This window comes from Eutrigla gurnardus (genome assembly GCF_963514095.1).
Source record: "Eutrigla gurnardus genome assembly, chromosome: 21".
Lineage (NCBI taxonomy): Eukaryota > Metazoa > Chordata > Actinopteri > Perciformes > Triglidae > Eutrigla > Eutrigla gurnardus.
In genome coordinates this window covers 10,986,097-11,001,505 of record NC_139932.1, presented here as the reverse complement: position 1 = coordinate 11,001,505, position 15,409 = coordinate 10,986,097, and the positions used below count along the sequence as shown (strand labels likewise).

At 41.4% G+C, this 15,409-nt stretch overlaps 1 protein-coding gene across 7 annotated transcripts in view; it reads right to left on the bottom strand.

Annotated features, from left to right (window-relative positions):
- The window catches only part of chchd3a (coiled-coil-helix-coiled-coil-helix domain containing 3a), a 62,296-nt gene that overhangs the window by 40,645 nt on the left and 6,242 nt on the right, over positions 1-15,409 (bottom strand). For all 7 annotated transcript variants that reach the window (XM_084038244.1, XM_084038245.1, XM_084038246.1 and 4 more), the window contains 2 exons: positions 12,435-12,528; positions 2,917-3,097 (listed from right to left, as the gene is read on the bottom strand). In XM_084038244.1, the coding sequence (XP_083894370.1) occupies positions 2,917-3,097; positions 12,435-12,528 (275 nt within the window). The remainder of the gene's footprint in view (positions 1-2,916; positions 3,098-12,434; positions 12,529-15,409) is intronic.

Genomic DNA, 15,409 nt, shown 5'->3' with positions numbered 1-15,409 from the left:
CAAATGTTTTTTCAGCGGCAATGAACATGGGAGCCGGGTTGAGGTCAACTCACATTCAATTAAAACAATTTGATGCGCCATAAAAAAAAAAATCACAGATGCAATAACATCTACATTCTAACTTAATATTCAACCTTCAAGTAAATATATAATATTTTCTATCATCTAGATCATGTTTCCTTTTTTTTTTTTAGAGGAAAGCAATGTCTATTATTTTCAGTAGAGCACTTTATGATAGCACCCTGTTTCAATAGGTTTTTCTTGACCACATTTCAAAAACACTACTTCAGGGCCTCCTAGTGGCCGAGACAAAGTCCCCGGTGAAAGTCCGGTCAAGGACATTTATTGCATGACATCTCCGTCTCTCTCCCCATTTCTATTTTCCGTCTATATTAAACCAGCAGGGAAAAAAAACAGTCCTGCACAATTGGACAGACAGATAGATGACAGATGCAATCTCTACTCATGTAGTTGAAGCTTTCTTAACTTTTTCCCCACTACCCACAATGCTGAAAAACAACATCATTTCTTTTTGACACCAAAAACTGCTCGCGGGCTGAGATAAATCCAGCAGTTTCCAAAACACCCTGACTTGTTTCAGTGATTTTCCCAAAAAAAAAGAGTTATTTTCTGGGAACACAGCAGAATAATGTTGCGACGACAAGATTTTATGAGTCACCAGTCGATGAACCGGAAAGTATATTATTCACTAACAGAGGACAAAGTAGGTACATTTCCAACTATCGCCTTAAAATGATAATATCACTGTTATCATAAGGATATTTATGTAGTGAGAATCAGCTAAATATTGTATGAAAACAAGAATGAGAACACAATTCTTAATCTTCATCTTGTATAGTGATTATTGCTCAAGGACATAACAGTGTAGCCTATAAGATATACATGAGGTGTTCACAGGTTTACTGGGAGGAGGACTGAACAAATCACCTCTGAAAGCTCTATCAGCCACCAGATTATGTGCTTAGTACAGCAAAGCACAGCCTCCCCCCTCGGAGCTCTTTCTCCATCAACTTATTGACTTTGTTCAGCAATCGGAACCAGTTTCACCTTCCAATTAGTGACACTTGTTCATAGGAATGTAATTTGTTGGGTAACCTATGCAAACGGGGTCTTTGACTCATCCAACGGGGTAGTTAAAAGCACATCAAGTGAAAATGAGCAAAAAATAGCCTATACACTCATATTCTGAATTAATTTGTGGGTTACTTGTTTTTTTATCTTTGAATACAAAGAAATAAAGTCACAGGGAGATGGACAAACAGGAGCGAACGCCACAAACAAGACCTCAAAACATGTTTTATGTTTCAAAGATGAGTTGGCTTTGGGTGGCGGACAAACGGAGTGAAATGACAGTGGGTGGTGGGAGACGTCTTGGGCGAGAGGCTGCCTTTTAAAAATGGAAAAGTCCATTTCCAGCTGAAAAAGAATAGTGGCTGTATGGAAGAGTCTGACTTGACAATTACATGGAGTGGTGCGAACGCCACCGTGCCTCCCCATAGGATTCCATTAAAACTGCAGCACTCCAAAAAGAATGCTCAAACTGAGGAAATTATCACACAGGCACGCACGCACTCTTCCACAACCGTAATAGCCTCTGACAATGATTCTTCTGCTTCAAGGAATGAAGAGACAAAGTGGAGGGAGAATAGAAAGTAAAACTAAAAAATACAAGTTCACAGAGTTAAAGAAAGACTGTATATATGTGTGTGTGTATGCTCATTCTCATACTGGATGCATAGCCACTGCAGGGGCAGCCGTCTCTCGTCTCAACGGCTGCTAATAGCCCGAGGTTAGCCTTTGGGCCCATAAGCAAAAGCTTCATAGCATATAGGGGGAAAAGTTCTCTTAAGCACAAGGAGTTAGTACTTCAGGAGAGTGCAGGCAATGATATGTGCAAGGACTCTCCTCTGTGACGGTCCAGTAAGATCCACCACCCACGATGCTGCTCATATATGACAGACACAAAGCAGGTCTCCTGTCTCCTCTATGAGAAATTAAATTACAGAAAACCTACAACTGAAACGGACCTTCTCCACAGATGCTGAAGGGAATAACACATCACATCATGCGTCTCCCTCCGTCGCCGCCTCTCCTCCCCCCCCCCCCTTTCGTTTTGATCGCCGTTCCAATTGAGGGATCCCTCATACACTTGTCCTGCGGCGTGGCATCACGTCAACGCTCCTCTCCTTCTCCCTCAACAAAATGATTCATTTTTCTATTACGGCGATGAGCGTGTGAAATGAGCTATATAATCAATAGCATAGGTTTGTAAACAGCAGCCGCACTCAAGGGAAAATGTGTTTTCTTTTTTGAAAACAATACGCTGCCTGCCTGCGTGTGTGTGTGTGTGTGTGTGTGTGTGTGTGTGTTAAGGAACGTTCATCTGACAATGTTTACAAGGGCAATTTACAGGAAATAAAGACACAGGCTGCCCAATATGAAGGTAGCTTCAAACATATCAAACTGCAAAATGTGGATGCCACAAAGAGATAAACCGCAACTTACGGTTTGTTTTTTTAAATTAACTTTTACTGTGTTCAGATTTTGCATTATGTAGCTATGATGTGTTGAAGATAACAGTGAAAAAAAGAGTTTAATTTACTGTTATGGGGTGTGTGTGTGTGTGTGTGTGTGTGGGGGGGGGTTCGATGAATTACAGCTCACGACGACGCTCACACACACACACTCAGCCCTGACATTTGTCACTGTACCAGGCACGACCTGTCGGTTACGATAAATAGGTTCGCCCCCGTGTGTCTCTGCGTTAGAACGGTGATCCGGGATCAGTGAGTCTGCGCTCGCAAGGTCACACAGCTAAAATGTTCAACGTCTGTTTGTCGCTGCGGCGACCGGCACTTTAAACAACTGACAAACCGTATGTGTGTGCAGACTTACATAGAGTTGAGCGCGGCGCGTCTCATCCTCGGTGGCGATCCTCTCTCTTATTACAGCCTCCTGGAGGCTCTCCTGGGCCGAGGCCCGCTCCGCAAACAGGATCCTGGACACCTCGTCCTGCACCTTGGACTGGGCTTCATCCTGAGCCTGGGCTGCTGCCCGGGCCTTCTCCGCCTCAACCCTGTGGAGCAGGACACACAATTATAAACACTTTTTAACCCATTTCAAAATATTATGTGTTTGTGATGTACGACAACACAACCTAATAACCTCAGACTGTACTACAATAATAATGCACCTATCCATACAGGACTACAGTATATGTACTATTCTTTGCCCTACAGCAGTCTCTATAATGCATGCCTTGCTACTCAAATTTTCAGGGTACAAAATGTTGCTGTCCACAGTACATTGTGCAATATCTACTGCACTGCAGACCAAGGTCCCTTTTTGTTTCTACATACGGTGAACTATGCAATCTCTTTTGCAGGCTTCAAAGTCAAGATACTAGAAGAAAATGCATTATCGCTGAATATTGTAAAACATAAATTACAAAAAATAATCACATTGTTAAGCACACATAGTGAATGGCTTCAGTGATATATGACGCTAAGCATTATTTTTCAGGGTAGCAGAAATTACACATATTAAATAGAAATTACAGTGCTAAAAAATGAAGGGAACACTTTTTCAACTTGAGTAATTTGCGGATAAAGATCTGTGTTCCCTTCCTTTTTTTGAGCAGTGCAGTATATGTGGTGTTTACACTGTAGCAGCACCTATAATCATATGCCTGTATGCTGTAATGTTGCAGTGTCGCCCAAAATAATTAAAAGGTCACAAATGCATTTACAGTGTTAAGGAAATATAGAAACAGGCAAATAAACTTGTGTATTCATTTTAAATTCTCATGTCATATTCATCCATACACATGCTGCTATTCCACAGTTTGCACAGAGGGGGCAACACAAGTAAGAAACTGCTTCACAGTCAGTTGACACCTGTTGACAGTTTGAATTCAATTTATATAATTTCCAAATAATTCACATTAGACAGAGAACAACAGTTTCACCAAACAAGAATCATCATCAATCCAATGAAGCACTGATATAGACGGAGGCAATACACTCTCTGCAGACACAGGACCGCCATTTGAACCCTGTCACTGGGTTCTCATAGTTGCCTAGCAACGCACTCCCTACTCAGCGACAGTGTGCTTGATTTGAGAAGAGAAGGAACGTCCCTGAAACCCTGAAAGTCTTCCTCTGCTAGGAATCAAACAGTGATGGCGAGGTAGAATAAACACAGAAAAGTGAATTATGACAGACTGAATGAAGACGGCGAGGATCACGATAAACGTCTGCCGAAGAAAAGTCCTGAGATCTCTGAAAGACGAGCCTTGATGAGAAGAAGGCTGCCTGAGAGTGATTGAGGGTGACTTGTTTTAGGATTTATTCCCCAGATAGGAAAACGGTTATTTTTTAAATTCCTTTAGATTCAAATTAACCGCCTCTGATCCATCAGTTGTTTGGTCTACATTATTAATCATGTGAAATCCCTATAGTGTCTATAAGTGGAAACCACAATTTAATTACGTTTTTGTTTCCATACTTTCAAAGTTGTGCTTTTAAAAAGGTGGGAACTTTTTTGTCGTGTTCATTACCAATTAAGTTAATTGCATGACTCATTCACACCCTCATCAGAATTGTGCATTGCTCGTTATGATCATTTAAGTGTGTTGTAACAGCATGTGGCTTTTTCTCCTTTTGGCTCAGTTTGTCTTGATATATGAAGCACCCGCTGATCAGTCAATGTGAAAGGTTTTCATCTTTTATTCCACTGCAAAAATCTCACTCATCACCTCACTCACCTGTGAATATAGGCAAAATCTAGACAGTGAGAAAAGTTGACGGACAGACTAGTCGGACAGATCGCCGTCTCATGCCTTCGGCTTGGAGTAGATGATGGGTAAGTCTAATAAAAATATGTCTGATGTCTTAAAGCTGCCATTTGCCCTGCAACACCACTAAATGTCAGAGAGCAGGAGGAGAGCAAGACGAGACGGAGGGGAAAAGACAGAAAAGGAGAGCGAGGAAGGAGTGAGAGTGAGCGGTGGCGACATGACATGTTTGGCCCTGAGGAAGTGAAGCAAAGAGGGAGTGAGGCAGAGAGTGGGAGAAAGAGATGGAGGGAGACGGAGAGAGACCAGCCATGTCCAGTCTCACAGTCCACTGGGCTGCACACGTCAGCACACTCCATCCATCATCGGGCTTCAGCTCTCGCACACACACACACACAGACACACACACAGACACACACAGCCTCCTAATGGCCTTTTACATTCACCATTTCCCCACAATCAACGCCTGTCTGCCTGCACTGCTAATGCACCAATAAGCTACCTTTACTCAAGAAACTTTAGATGTTGCTTTTGCTTCTATTATAACAAAGAGGTGACAGCATGCAGGGTTTTTAAAAGTCAGTGGACTTTTTGTAGAATTTAGGTTTGTCTCAGGGCAAATGTACAATAAATCTAACAAGTATTACTGCTACTAGAAAGAAATGTTCAGAGATAAAGACAAGACAATTCTGCAAATGTATTGTGCCTGATTAAGCCTCGTTACCAAGACTTCGCATTAATTTCGTTATTAAATATTCATGTGCTGGAAGTTTGGAATGTTTTAAGAACAACCAGCATTCTCCTACGCACCTATCAGTGACGCTGACACGGAGGCGTGCAAACAGCTCCTTTTGTTTACCTGCTTTATTTCATAAAAGAAGACAAACAGTGAAGCAGAACTGCAGGTAAAAATCGTACAATATTAAAAAATGTATTAAAAAAATATTATTTTTTGATTGATTCAAATAAACAGTTTGGGGGGAGGGGGATACATTATTCTCTCATTAAAAAAAAAATTGTTTTATTTAAAAAAAAAACCTAAACATGTCATGTGTCAAGGTGGCCAAAAGCTACAACCTAGACAAGTGAAAGACGGGGGGGCCAAGAAAATAGACGGCCTTGCAAAAAAGTCCCTCAACTGACTTCCTCACAAGTGCTAACCCAAGCAAAGACTGCTATCACTAGCCGGATGCTATCTGTCTGCTTCACCTCTATTGCTTTCCAGTCATTATTGCCCTGTCCCTGGGATATTGGACGCATTTTTCATTCGACTGTAGAAGATTGGCACTGGGTGGGAAAGGGGGGGGCTTTGAGGTAGGGAAGGGAGAACGGAGTCAGACAGAGTGAGGAAAAAAAGACAGCATCGATGTAGGGGAAAGGGAAAAAAAATGTTTTCAGAGGATAAGGGCATGATGTTTGGCCCAGTACTGGATAGAAAGTGAGGATAATCTTGGCCCGGTAACGTCTGTTTAATGGCTCAGTGGATCGAGCCTTGAAAACAAAAAGATGGAATGACAGTGAGGTACCATTAATTTGAAAGGAGGAGAGTGAAAGTCAGTTGGACTGTGTCAGTATTTCAGAAAGGCAACTCTATTTCCAAGAGATGACCCTGAATAATATCTATTTTTATTTTTAGGATGTTTTTTTTAAAAAGAAAAAAAAATGTTTAAGAGATTAGATCCGTAGCAGTTCATATGAAAAACTCATAAATTGAGAAGCAGAGTAGCTGTAACTTCATGTTAAGTGACTTCAGGGCAACACACATACACACTTTTCAATAAGAGAGATAAAAATAATGATGGATGGTCAATACTGCAACAGCCGGTTCAAATCCATTAAGCCATTATCACTTATTACACCACAGAGAATATTTTCAAATATCATGCACAAATTCATTTCTTCTACCTTTCCTCTCTTTATCTTCCGTCTCAGCTCTCCACTCATTAACGCGTCCTGTTGTCTACCTGTCATTTACACAAGATGTGTCTCAATAAATACTGCCGGGCAGGATGGATCCTGACAGACCTGCATAACGGTGCAGACTCAACCCAAGTGCCTTGAAACAAAGACGTTTAAAGTCCCGATGCAATATTGATGTTAGGAATAATGTCGCTGAATGCTGCCTATGAATATTTTATGGAGCTAAGCACTCTCCCTGAGACACAAACACACACACACCACACCTGACTGTTGGTGCTATGAAATGCTGGAACAGAGTTATAATTAAGTGTGTTGGAAACAAAGGACAGTGCAGTGAGAAGATTCATTAGAAGAGCCCCCACTCTGCAGAAGGAACACATAAGATTATTTATTTAACTCCCCCTCTGTTTTGCCCACAACTATGAAGGGATAACCGCAATGTTCTTTGTGCTACAACCAAGCACACTGTGGAAAGCTCATTTTCACGTCACCTCTTTGGTGATTCAGGGGCCTGATGGTTATCGTTCTGTATCGCCAACACGGTGTCTTGGAGTTTAAACACTGGGATTATATTAGAAATTACTTGATGTTTGTATTGAACTCCTTATAACTGATTCCATCTGTTCCGCATAAGACCAGCTTGAGTAATAGACAAACCACAGATGGAAGTTTTGCTCGGAGATTGAGTCAATAACCATTACTGTTCCACCGAATAGGTCAGCGGCAGGATAGAAAAGTGAAAAACGCTGATAATTTCTTATTCAAAACTGTGTATTTACACTTCAGTGGACTGTTATTCATACATTTAAAATGGCCTATTACACTGGGGATGGGAGAACTTTTACAACAATATAACTAGGTTTATCAGAGACAAAAAGCACACATTTGAAAACAGAAATTGCTTTGTTGGGAATTAAATCTATTCATCATAGTGAAACACCGTCTACTGTGGTATTGCTAGGTGGATACTAGTTTGTTTGCAGGGTATGAATAGACGGTTGCTTCCAGCTGCTTGCTCACATGTTTGGTCACAGGTGGTTGCCGGGGTTTATCAGATGGTTCATGGGGCATTATTAAGGGGTGACTAGCCGATTGCTATCATGTTCTCTCTAGGGTATTTCAAGGTGATAGCTAGGGTGTTTGGGATGGTTGGGTTCACAATTGTTGTTAGGTAGCTTGTTCATTGTTTGGGTGCATGAGATGGTTGCAATGGTGATTCCTTTGTTATTGTAGTGTATTGTTTGCTGTGTTTTATGCCTTTGAAACTGAATATCAGTATGATTATTATGAGTACTACTATTATTATGATTATTATTATGGGTATTCATATTGTTACTACAATTATCTATCATCACCAGTGCAGTGCCCTTACATAACTGGCTGATTTGCTCCCATTATGCCGATTTGTTTTTCCCAGTAAGGCCCTGCTCTACTGTGTGTGTAAATGGCTAGGGCTTAGTTAGGTAGTTGATTGGGTTTAGGCATGAGGAATGAGATTGGTTGGGGTTAAGGTAAGAATATCGTGGTAAGCCAATCAGAGACAAGGAATGGCTAATCAGAGTAGCAGAGTAAGGAACGTCATGCTTTTGCAATCCTAGGAAATCAAATTTGATTCCTGTACTGTTATTTACAGCGCTGGCGCTGTTGTGCCTGTTTGGGAGGAGCTCAAGAAACCGCTAATTGCTCATTGAGTGCAGGGAAGAAGAGTTTGCTTGTAACATTATTATATCCAGATCCAGCTGCAAAAGTGAACTTCAGATGCAGATGCAGATGACATGCTCGACTCAGACAGCAGAGCCCTGAAGACCTGCCCTTGTTGTTTATTTAAAGTTTAGAAATATGAATGTGTTTCGTGTCCAAAATGCACCAAAGTGCATCGGGTGCCCATCAATACACCTGCCGAATGTGTAGTCAGATATCAGATGAACGGTTCTTGAGGTAAGCTGAGGACATACAGACAGAAAGATGTCTTGCTTTATTGTTAAATTACTATGATTCTGTGTGAGAGAATGTGTAAAGTTGCTCAAGAGTACTATGTCTTTGCAGTAGTCACAGATAAAATATCATGGAGCGATATTAAATGACACACAGACACAATCCTGGCTAACTCAGGTTGGATTCAGGAAATATTTTGATTTTTAATAACCTGTGGACTTCATGACTGTTAAAATGAGTTGGGGGTTCAGGCGTGTAGTGTATGTATTTTGTGAACAAAAGTGAAAGATTAAAATGCATAAAATCTGTAAACTGGACTATCTGTCTGCATCTGACCTGGAGGCAACAAAGAATTTAACAGGCTGCCTGGTTAACGGGAAGACGGGGGCTCTGGGAGAAGGTCAGTGTTCTCACTCAAAAGTCTGACACGCAATTATATCGCCAACACAAGCTGCTTGACTACATGCTGAAATAATGGGCAGGAGTTTCACAACAACAACAACTAACCTTTAAAGCGTTAGAGCTGGACGCTCAAATACATGGATTTCATGCACGGGAGGAGATTGAGAGGGAAGGTAGGGAGAAGGCATGAAAAAAAGGGAAGGAAATAGAAAGAGAAATAGAGAGGGGTGATTGAGAAACAGACAAAAGATGAGATGGAGAAATGTGGAGGAATAGAAAAGAAGGCGATAAGGGAGGAATAACATGACAAGACAGTGAAGGAAAGAAAATTACCCAGAGTGGAAGAACTGGATTGAGTGGTGACACGGGAAGAGTTAGGTTGAGGGAGGGGAGACAGGATGGTGGAAGGGTTCTCTCTCCTCATCCCTCCTTCTCTCTCATCCTTTTCTCTGAGTCGTTCTACTCTGATGCCTCACAGAGAAGCAGCAGAGGCAAATCTGCTCCCTGCAGCCGCTCCTTGCTACAAATGAGTTTAGGCTGCACCCAAATGAACTCCTCACAGAGCCTTTACTCCACTCCTACCAGAGCAAAACATGCAAAGCCACATCTCTGGAGTTCATTTATGTCCCTCAAGCCAAACAGAAGAAATGCTTCCATAATCTAAACACTGCTGTTGCTCAAAATCCCCCTGTTCTGTGTACTCAATATTACATCGGCTGGAATGGAGGAACTGTACTCTAGCGTAACTAGGTTTTACACAAAAGCAGACTGAATGTGTTTGGGTGCCTTACGGAGTTCCAATGTCCTTTAACAAGACAAAAGATTTAGCCTACTTACCTCTTACTGCTTTAAAATATAACTTTTCTATCTATTGTGAAATAACTTGCATGAATTATTTATATTTTTGAGGTTGAACATGACCTTGAGATCATGGTCTCATGTATCTGGGGTATCTGTGTGTGTGTGTGTGTGTGTGTGTGTGTGTGTTTTCCCAGTGACCTGGGGGTTCAACTATTCTTCCATTTCCTTGTGTTCAAGCTGTGCAGCCGTATCACTGCAGGGTTCTGTAACTAGTGAGGCACTGTGCAGTCTTGTTAGCTGAACTTTGATACACACACACACACACACACACACACACACACACACACACACACACACACACACACACACACACACACACACACACACACACACACACACACACACACACACACACACACACACACACACACACACACACACACACACACACACACACACACACACACACACTTTACCTCTTACTTCAATTTTACAGCCATTCTGTCTTCCAACACAGCGAGGGCCATAATCACTGTGCCTTATTTGCCTCCAACAACCAAAAACTCCCAATAATTACTCCCTGCACGGTGGGAAGGTGAAATACCATGGCAATTTAATGATTGTTTGACAGCCCGGACGGGGAAAAAACCCATCGTGTTCCTCTCATCTATTTCAATTAAAAGACAGCATCAGTCACCTTTATCTGCAAAAACTACAAATTAATAGAAAAGGTCAATTGCAGTGGCAAAAAAAAAAAAAGTCTCTGTTATGCTTTGATTTTTTTTCTTACTTGGCTGCACTTTTCTTTTTTTTAGCTCTCCTTAAATCTGAGAATGAATCCCGAAAGCTGTCCCATATATAACTACAGGAAAATGGACAGACATCCACAAAGAGGTGTACAGGTACTAATGTATTTGTACTGGAAAAGTTCAGTACAGGCAGTTTGCTTCGGTATGCCTCATCATCGGTTTGCTCTATGACCGGCTGTTTTTATCTACGACCAAACACACGGAACAGAAAATCTGCAGCGTGAGTTTAAAGGCCATGCTACTTGGTTGGTTAAGCCATTTAAATGTGCGTCCACATGTGGATTTAGTCTGTTGTGCATCCTGTCCTGTATGAAGGAGCATTAGTCTTATGATGGGTAAAATTCACATTACAGACAATTCTCTGATATATTTTTTGTCTTATTATTTATTGAAAAATGCCAAGATAAATAAGAATAAGAATTATGGCGAATAAGCAACTGTAAAATATTCAAAATAAATCAACAAAAAAAAGTTATTTTCTGCAACCAAAACCGTCCCGAGACGAGATTAAAAAAAAGCGAACCGTGAATTTTGCATACCATTATACCTCGGACAAATACACACTCACACAACGAAAAATTAACAAAAATAATGTCACCAAAATTAGGAAAAAGAAGAAAAAAAACACACCCAAGGCCATAAGTTAAACTGACATTAATAGTCTTCGCCACACATACACACTGTGCTGGATAACCAAGGATTGTTTATCTACCATTTCATGTTCAGTTAAGTCTTCTAAAATGAAAATGCAGCCAAAGCACAAACAAAAATTGAGGGCTTGAGCCTCCATGATTTCAATTAATTGCAAGGAGGGGGTAATTTTGAGGCACTTACTGTTCTGAACAGACATCAATAAGTGAGCTGCAGGAAGTGGTTACATAAAAAAAAAAGTCAAATAAAATAGCCAGGAAAAATACAATCAATTGACAAATGATTTCTCAAAACCTTGTTAATTTCTCTCTTCATGAATGAGCCAAATCGAGGCTAATTGCTAGGCTAACACTACCTCCTCCTGGATACAGAAAGGCTTTTTTCTAACCCCCAATACAATACAAGGGTGTGTTTAGGGGCTAATCACGGTTGTTCATTCACCGGAGTCTGCTGGAGATTGTCCAGGACTATTAACGACGGGACGCAACAAGATTATCGGACATTATGGCACGTGCACCTGCTTCTTTAGGGTCAAAAAGAAGCGAAGAGTGGAAGGAGGAGGAGAGGAGAAATGTGCTCCTTACATGAACAGTGTTTCTTCATCAGGTAGGGCTAATGGATCACCCACTCAACACCCAGGAAATTACCTCAGGATAGCCACCCTCCTTTCTCAGGCATGATTAATTGATCCGGAAAAGGAGAAGAAGAAGCACAGATAGCGGGGAGAAAAAAAAAGTGCTGATGTGCTTCGGAAGAGAGGTAGATTGGAAACACAGTGGGGATCGGAAAGACTGATGATGACCTTTTTGACTATTAATGGAAGCGAGAAATGGTCACATCTGAAAACGTCTTTGGTTTCTAATGAAATCTTGGAACCGGAATCGACAGTAGGTGCAGTATCCTGAATCAATCTGTGGTGACCCAAACAAGGGAAGGGGAGAGAGGAAAAGGAGAAGAGGGGCAAAGAGAAGGTTTGAGGAATGGACACCACGGAGGGAACACCAGGGAGCCTTGAGTGTGTGTGTGTGTGTGTGTGTGTGTGTGTGTGTGTGTGTGTGTGTGTGTGTGTGTGTGTGTGTGTGTGTGTGTGTGTGTCTAACCAGGCTTGCAGCTCTTGCTCTGCCTTGGCCCGATCCTTCTCCAGGCCTTTATACAGCTCATCAGTGATCTTCCTCCTCAGGGCCTCTTCATCAACTGGGGACAAAAGGAGAGGTGGGAGAGAGAGCGTTAGAGGGGTTTCTAAGTAAACAGCTGCTGTTTGCTAACAGGCATATTGGGTTTGTTGGGACACTTAATAGAGTAATACTGTCTAAAAAGAAAGAAAAGATGTTGGAAAATCTTAAATAATCATTGATCATAATGTTGTTCAAAATGAAAAAGAAAAATAAGAAATCTATGTTTTTCTTCAGTAGTTTGTTCTGGGATGTCGAAACTAAGACAAGACAATATTATCATAATTATTTCATCTTTATTAACAAAGAAAATACTTACTTCCGTAATGACCGACTGATTTATCAACCAAACAATTAATGAATCGAGAATATAATCAGCAGATTAATGTGCAAAAACAGTAATGCCCTTAGATTTTACAGCAATATATCACGAACACACCAACAGAAAAATGCCTGTATTGCCTAAACACACGCAGGGGCCCACACATCCTCAAATAACAGCAAGACACCACTCTATCCACATATATTCATGTCAGGGACACCATACATGTATGATTCCCCATCTCCGCCGGTTTATCTTGGCAGGTAATTAAGCATGAAAGTAAAGATGCCAGCCCACGACCGGGCCAAAACGTGCTCTGAAGACAGAAGTGTCATGCAGTGTGCCGCAACACTGCAGTGACGGGGACGGGGCGGTGGGGAGGGTATGAGTGTGTCAAGATTACTCTCCCACCGCATTAGTTAGATAGGATAATCCCTATTGTCAGAATCTATTATTACCTGGTAACATGTGGTACCAGCAGGCCACACACCTCATTCCAGCTCAAAAACAAGACCTAAATGTGCTTTTTATTTCATCTTGGTGTTGCAACAAATATACAGACAAAAGGCAAAAAAAATCTGCCTTGTACTGATGTTTTAAGAGTAAAAATAAACATTTCAGGGACGCAAAAGATTGAACCTCTTAGGTAGCTGTTAATTTGTCTAAATGTTCTTACTAATTAATTAATTACATTTTCAATATTAAAAGTAGAGAAATAGCTTCAATATTAAAAGTAGAGAAATAGCTTCAACATTAAAATCGTCTTCCATGGCATGATGTAAAAATAAGTTAATGATACTGTTGAACAGATGGACACTAGTTACCAAGAGATGGCCACAGTTAATGCAACTAGTGTCACGCCTGAATAAAGGCTCATTAACGAGCATTTCTCCCTCCGCCTTCTGCTAATTTAGCCTCCTTCGCCTCCTTCGGCAGCTCTGTCACACCCACACTGTTACAACAACCTAATCTTTTCTCTGATACTACAGCGTCTTCTCTTCTGCTGCACACAACACATAACGAGAACTCACAGCATGACAACTGTTTGGTACAGTAAAGGGAATGTATAAGCAGCAGTTGGGGGGTTAGGAAGAGAGGGCTTCAGAAGAAACACGAGCGCGAACAGAGTCGGTGATTGACGGTTGACAACTTTCCGCTGCCTATAGTGCATCCTCAAAGACAGAGCCTGCTGTCACCTAACTGTCCAGAGTGTGGGAAAATAATATCCATCATGTCTGACAGCACTCAGAAGCACCATTGATCCCCACCGCATTGGAGAGTCTAATTACAACTCTGTTAAGAGAGACAACCTGTAGTGCAAGCTTCCCGACGCTGCCATAGAGGGACATCTGTCGAGTTTTCACATCAGGTAAATATGAAAACATCAGATGACACGCTGTGATCGTCTTCTGTTGACAAAAATAATGCTGTAGCAGTCAGACGTTCAGAAATGTGTATTTAAGGTATGTGAGAGAACTATCAACGGGAGGCATGAGACTCAGCAATGTAGTGGATAAAACTTGTGTGTGAGTAAATAATGGTGAAAACATCTTCAATAACCTTCGACTTGGCACATCTGGATAGGCCACAAACATGACTCCACAACAATTGTTTATGCAGCTTTAAATGTGTCAAGTTTACTGAACTTACTGGACAGTTTAAAATGAAATAAACTGTATTTGTAATGTGGTCATATCCACATTAATAACGTTTCATATCATCATCCAAATGCACCCATGGACGCTCCCTAAGCATCATAACATTAGGTCAAACATAACAATATGTAATCTCGTCAATATTACTCTTGAGAATAGCTTTCAGCCACTGTGAATCTGTTTGATGAGAACTCCTCATTTACTTACCATTTCCCCCAAAGATCTTTCGAGCAGATGAATACTGGACACTTTAAAATCAGAGGTCAAATCCTTCCATTATGAACCTTTTCCATCAGGTAAGACTGGCATTTCTGTATCAACCCGCCCTTTAAATTATCTCACGCTTACATTGAAAATATATACCCGCTAGCAATGCACTATTAAAAGTAAAATTCTAAAAGTCCTCCAAGTTCAGACTAAGCAAGTCCTCGTTTATCACTACATCCTCCCCAGCCCTGCAGAGAGAGGCTTCAGATAGCTAGCAGGCCCGCAGGGTCAGCCAGAGAACAGGTTCTGATATGATAAACACTGTCTGGGGTCCTTGAGGGAGGCTGGTTAGGGTCAGAGACAATTCCAGATCGACAGAGCCTGTGTCAATCCTGAGTAGGACATGTAAATGTTAAAAAGATTAAAAACTCATCATCTTTTTAGACGTGTCCCCCTCCTTCCCTTTTCCACCAATCACTAAACCCTGTGGAAAACCCATAGAAGAGAAGGAGAGGCGGCGGAGCACAGGCTATTGGCAGTGGAGATAATAGACGAAGGCAAATTGCGTTTCTCATCAGAAGTTTCATTAACCCCAGGACCCGCGTGGAGGGCATAATCTGTAACATTACCACTTCCTCACGTTTCCAGCTCGCGCTTAGTCGAATCACCGCACACCTTTCACTATGTTCACAGAGGTAGGAGGGGGGAAAAAAAGAAAA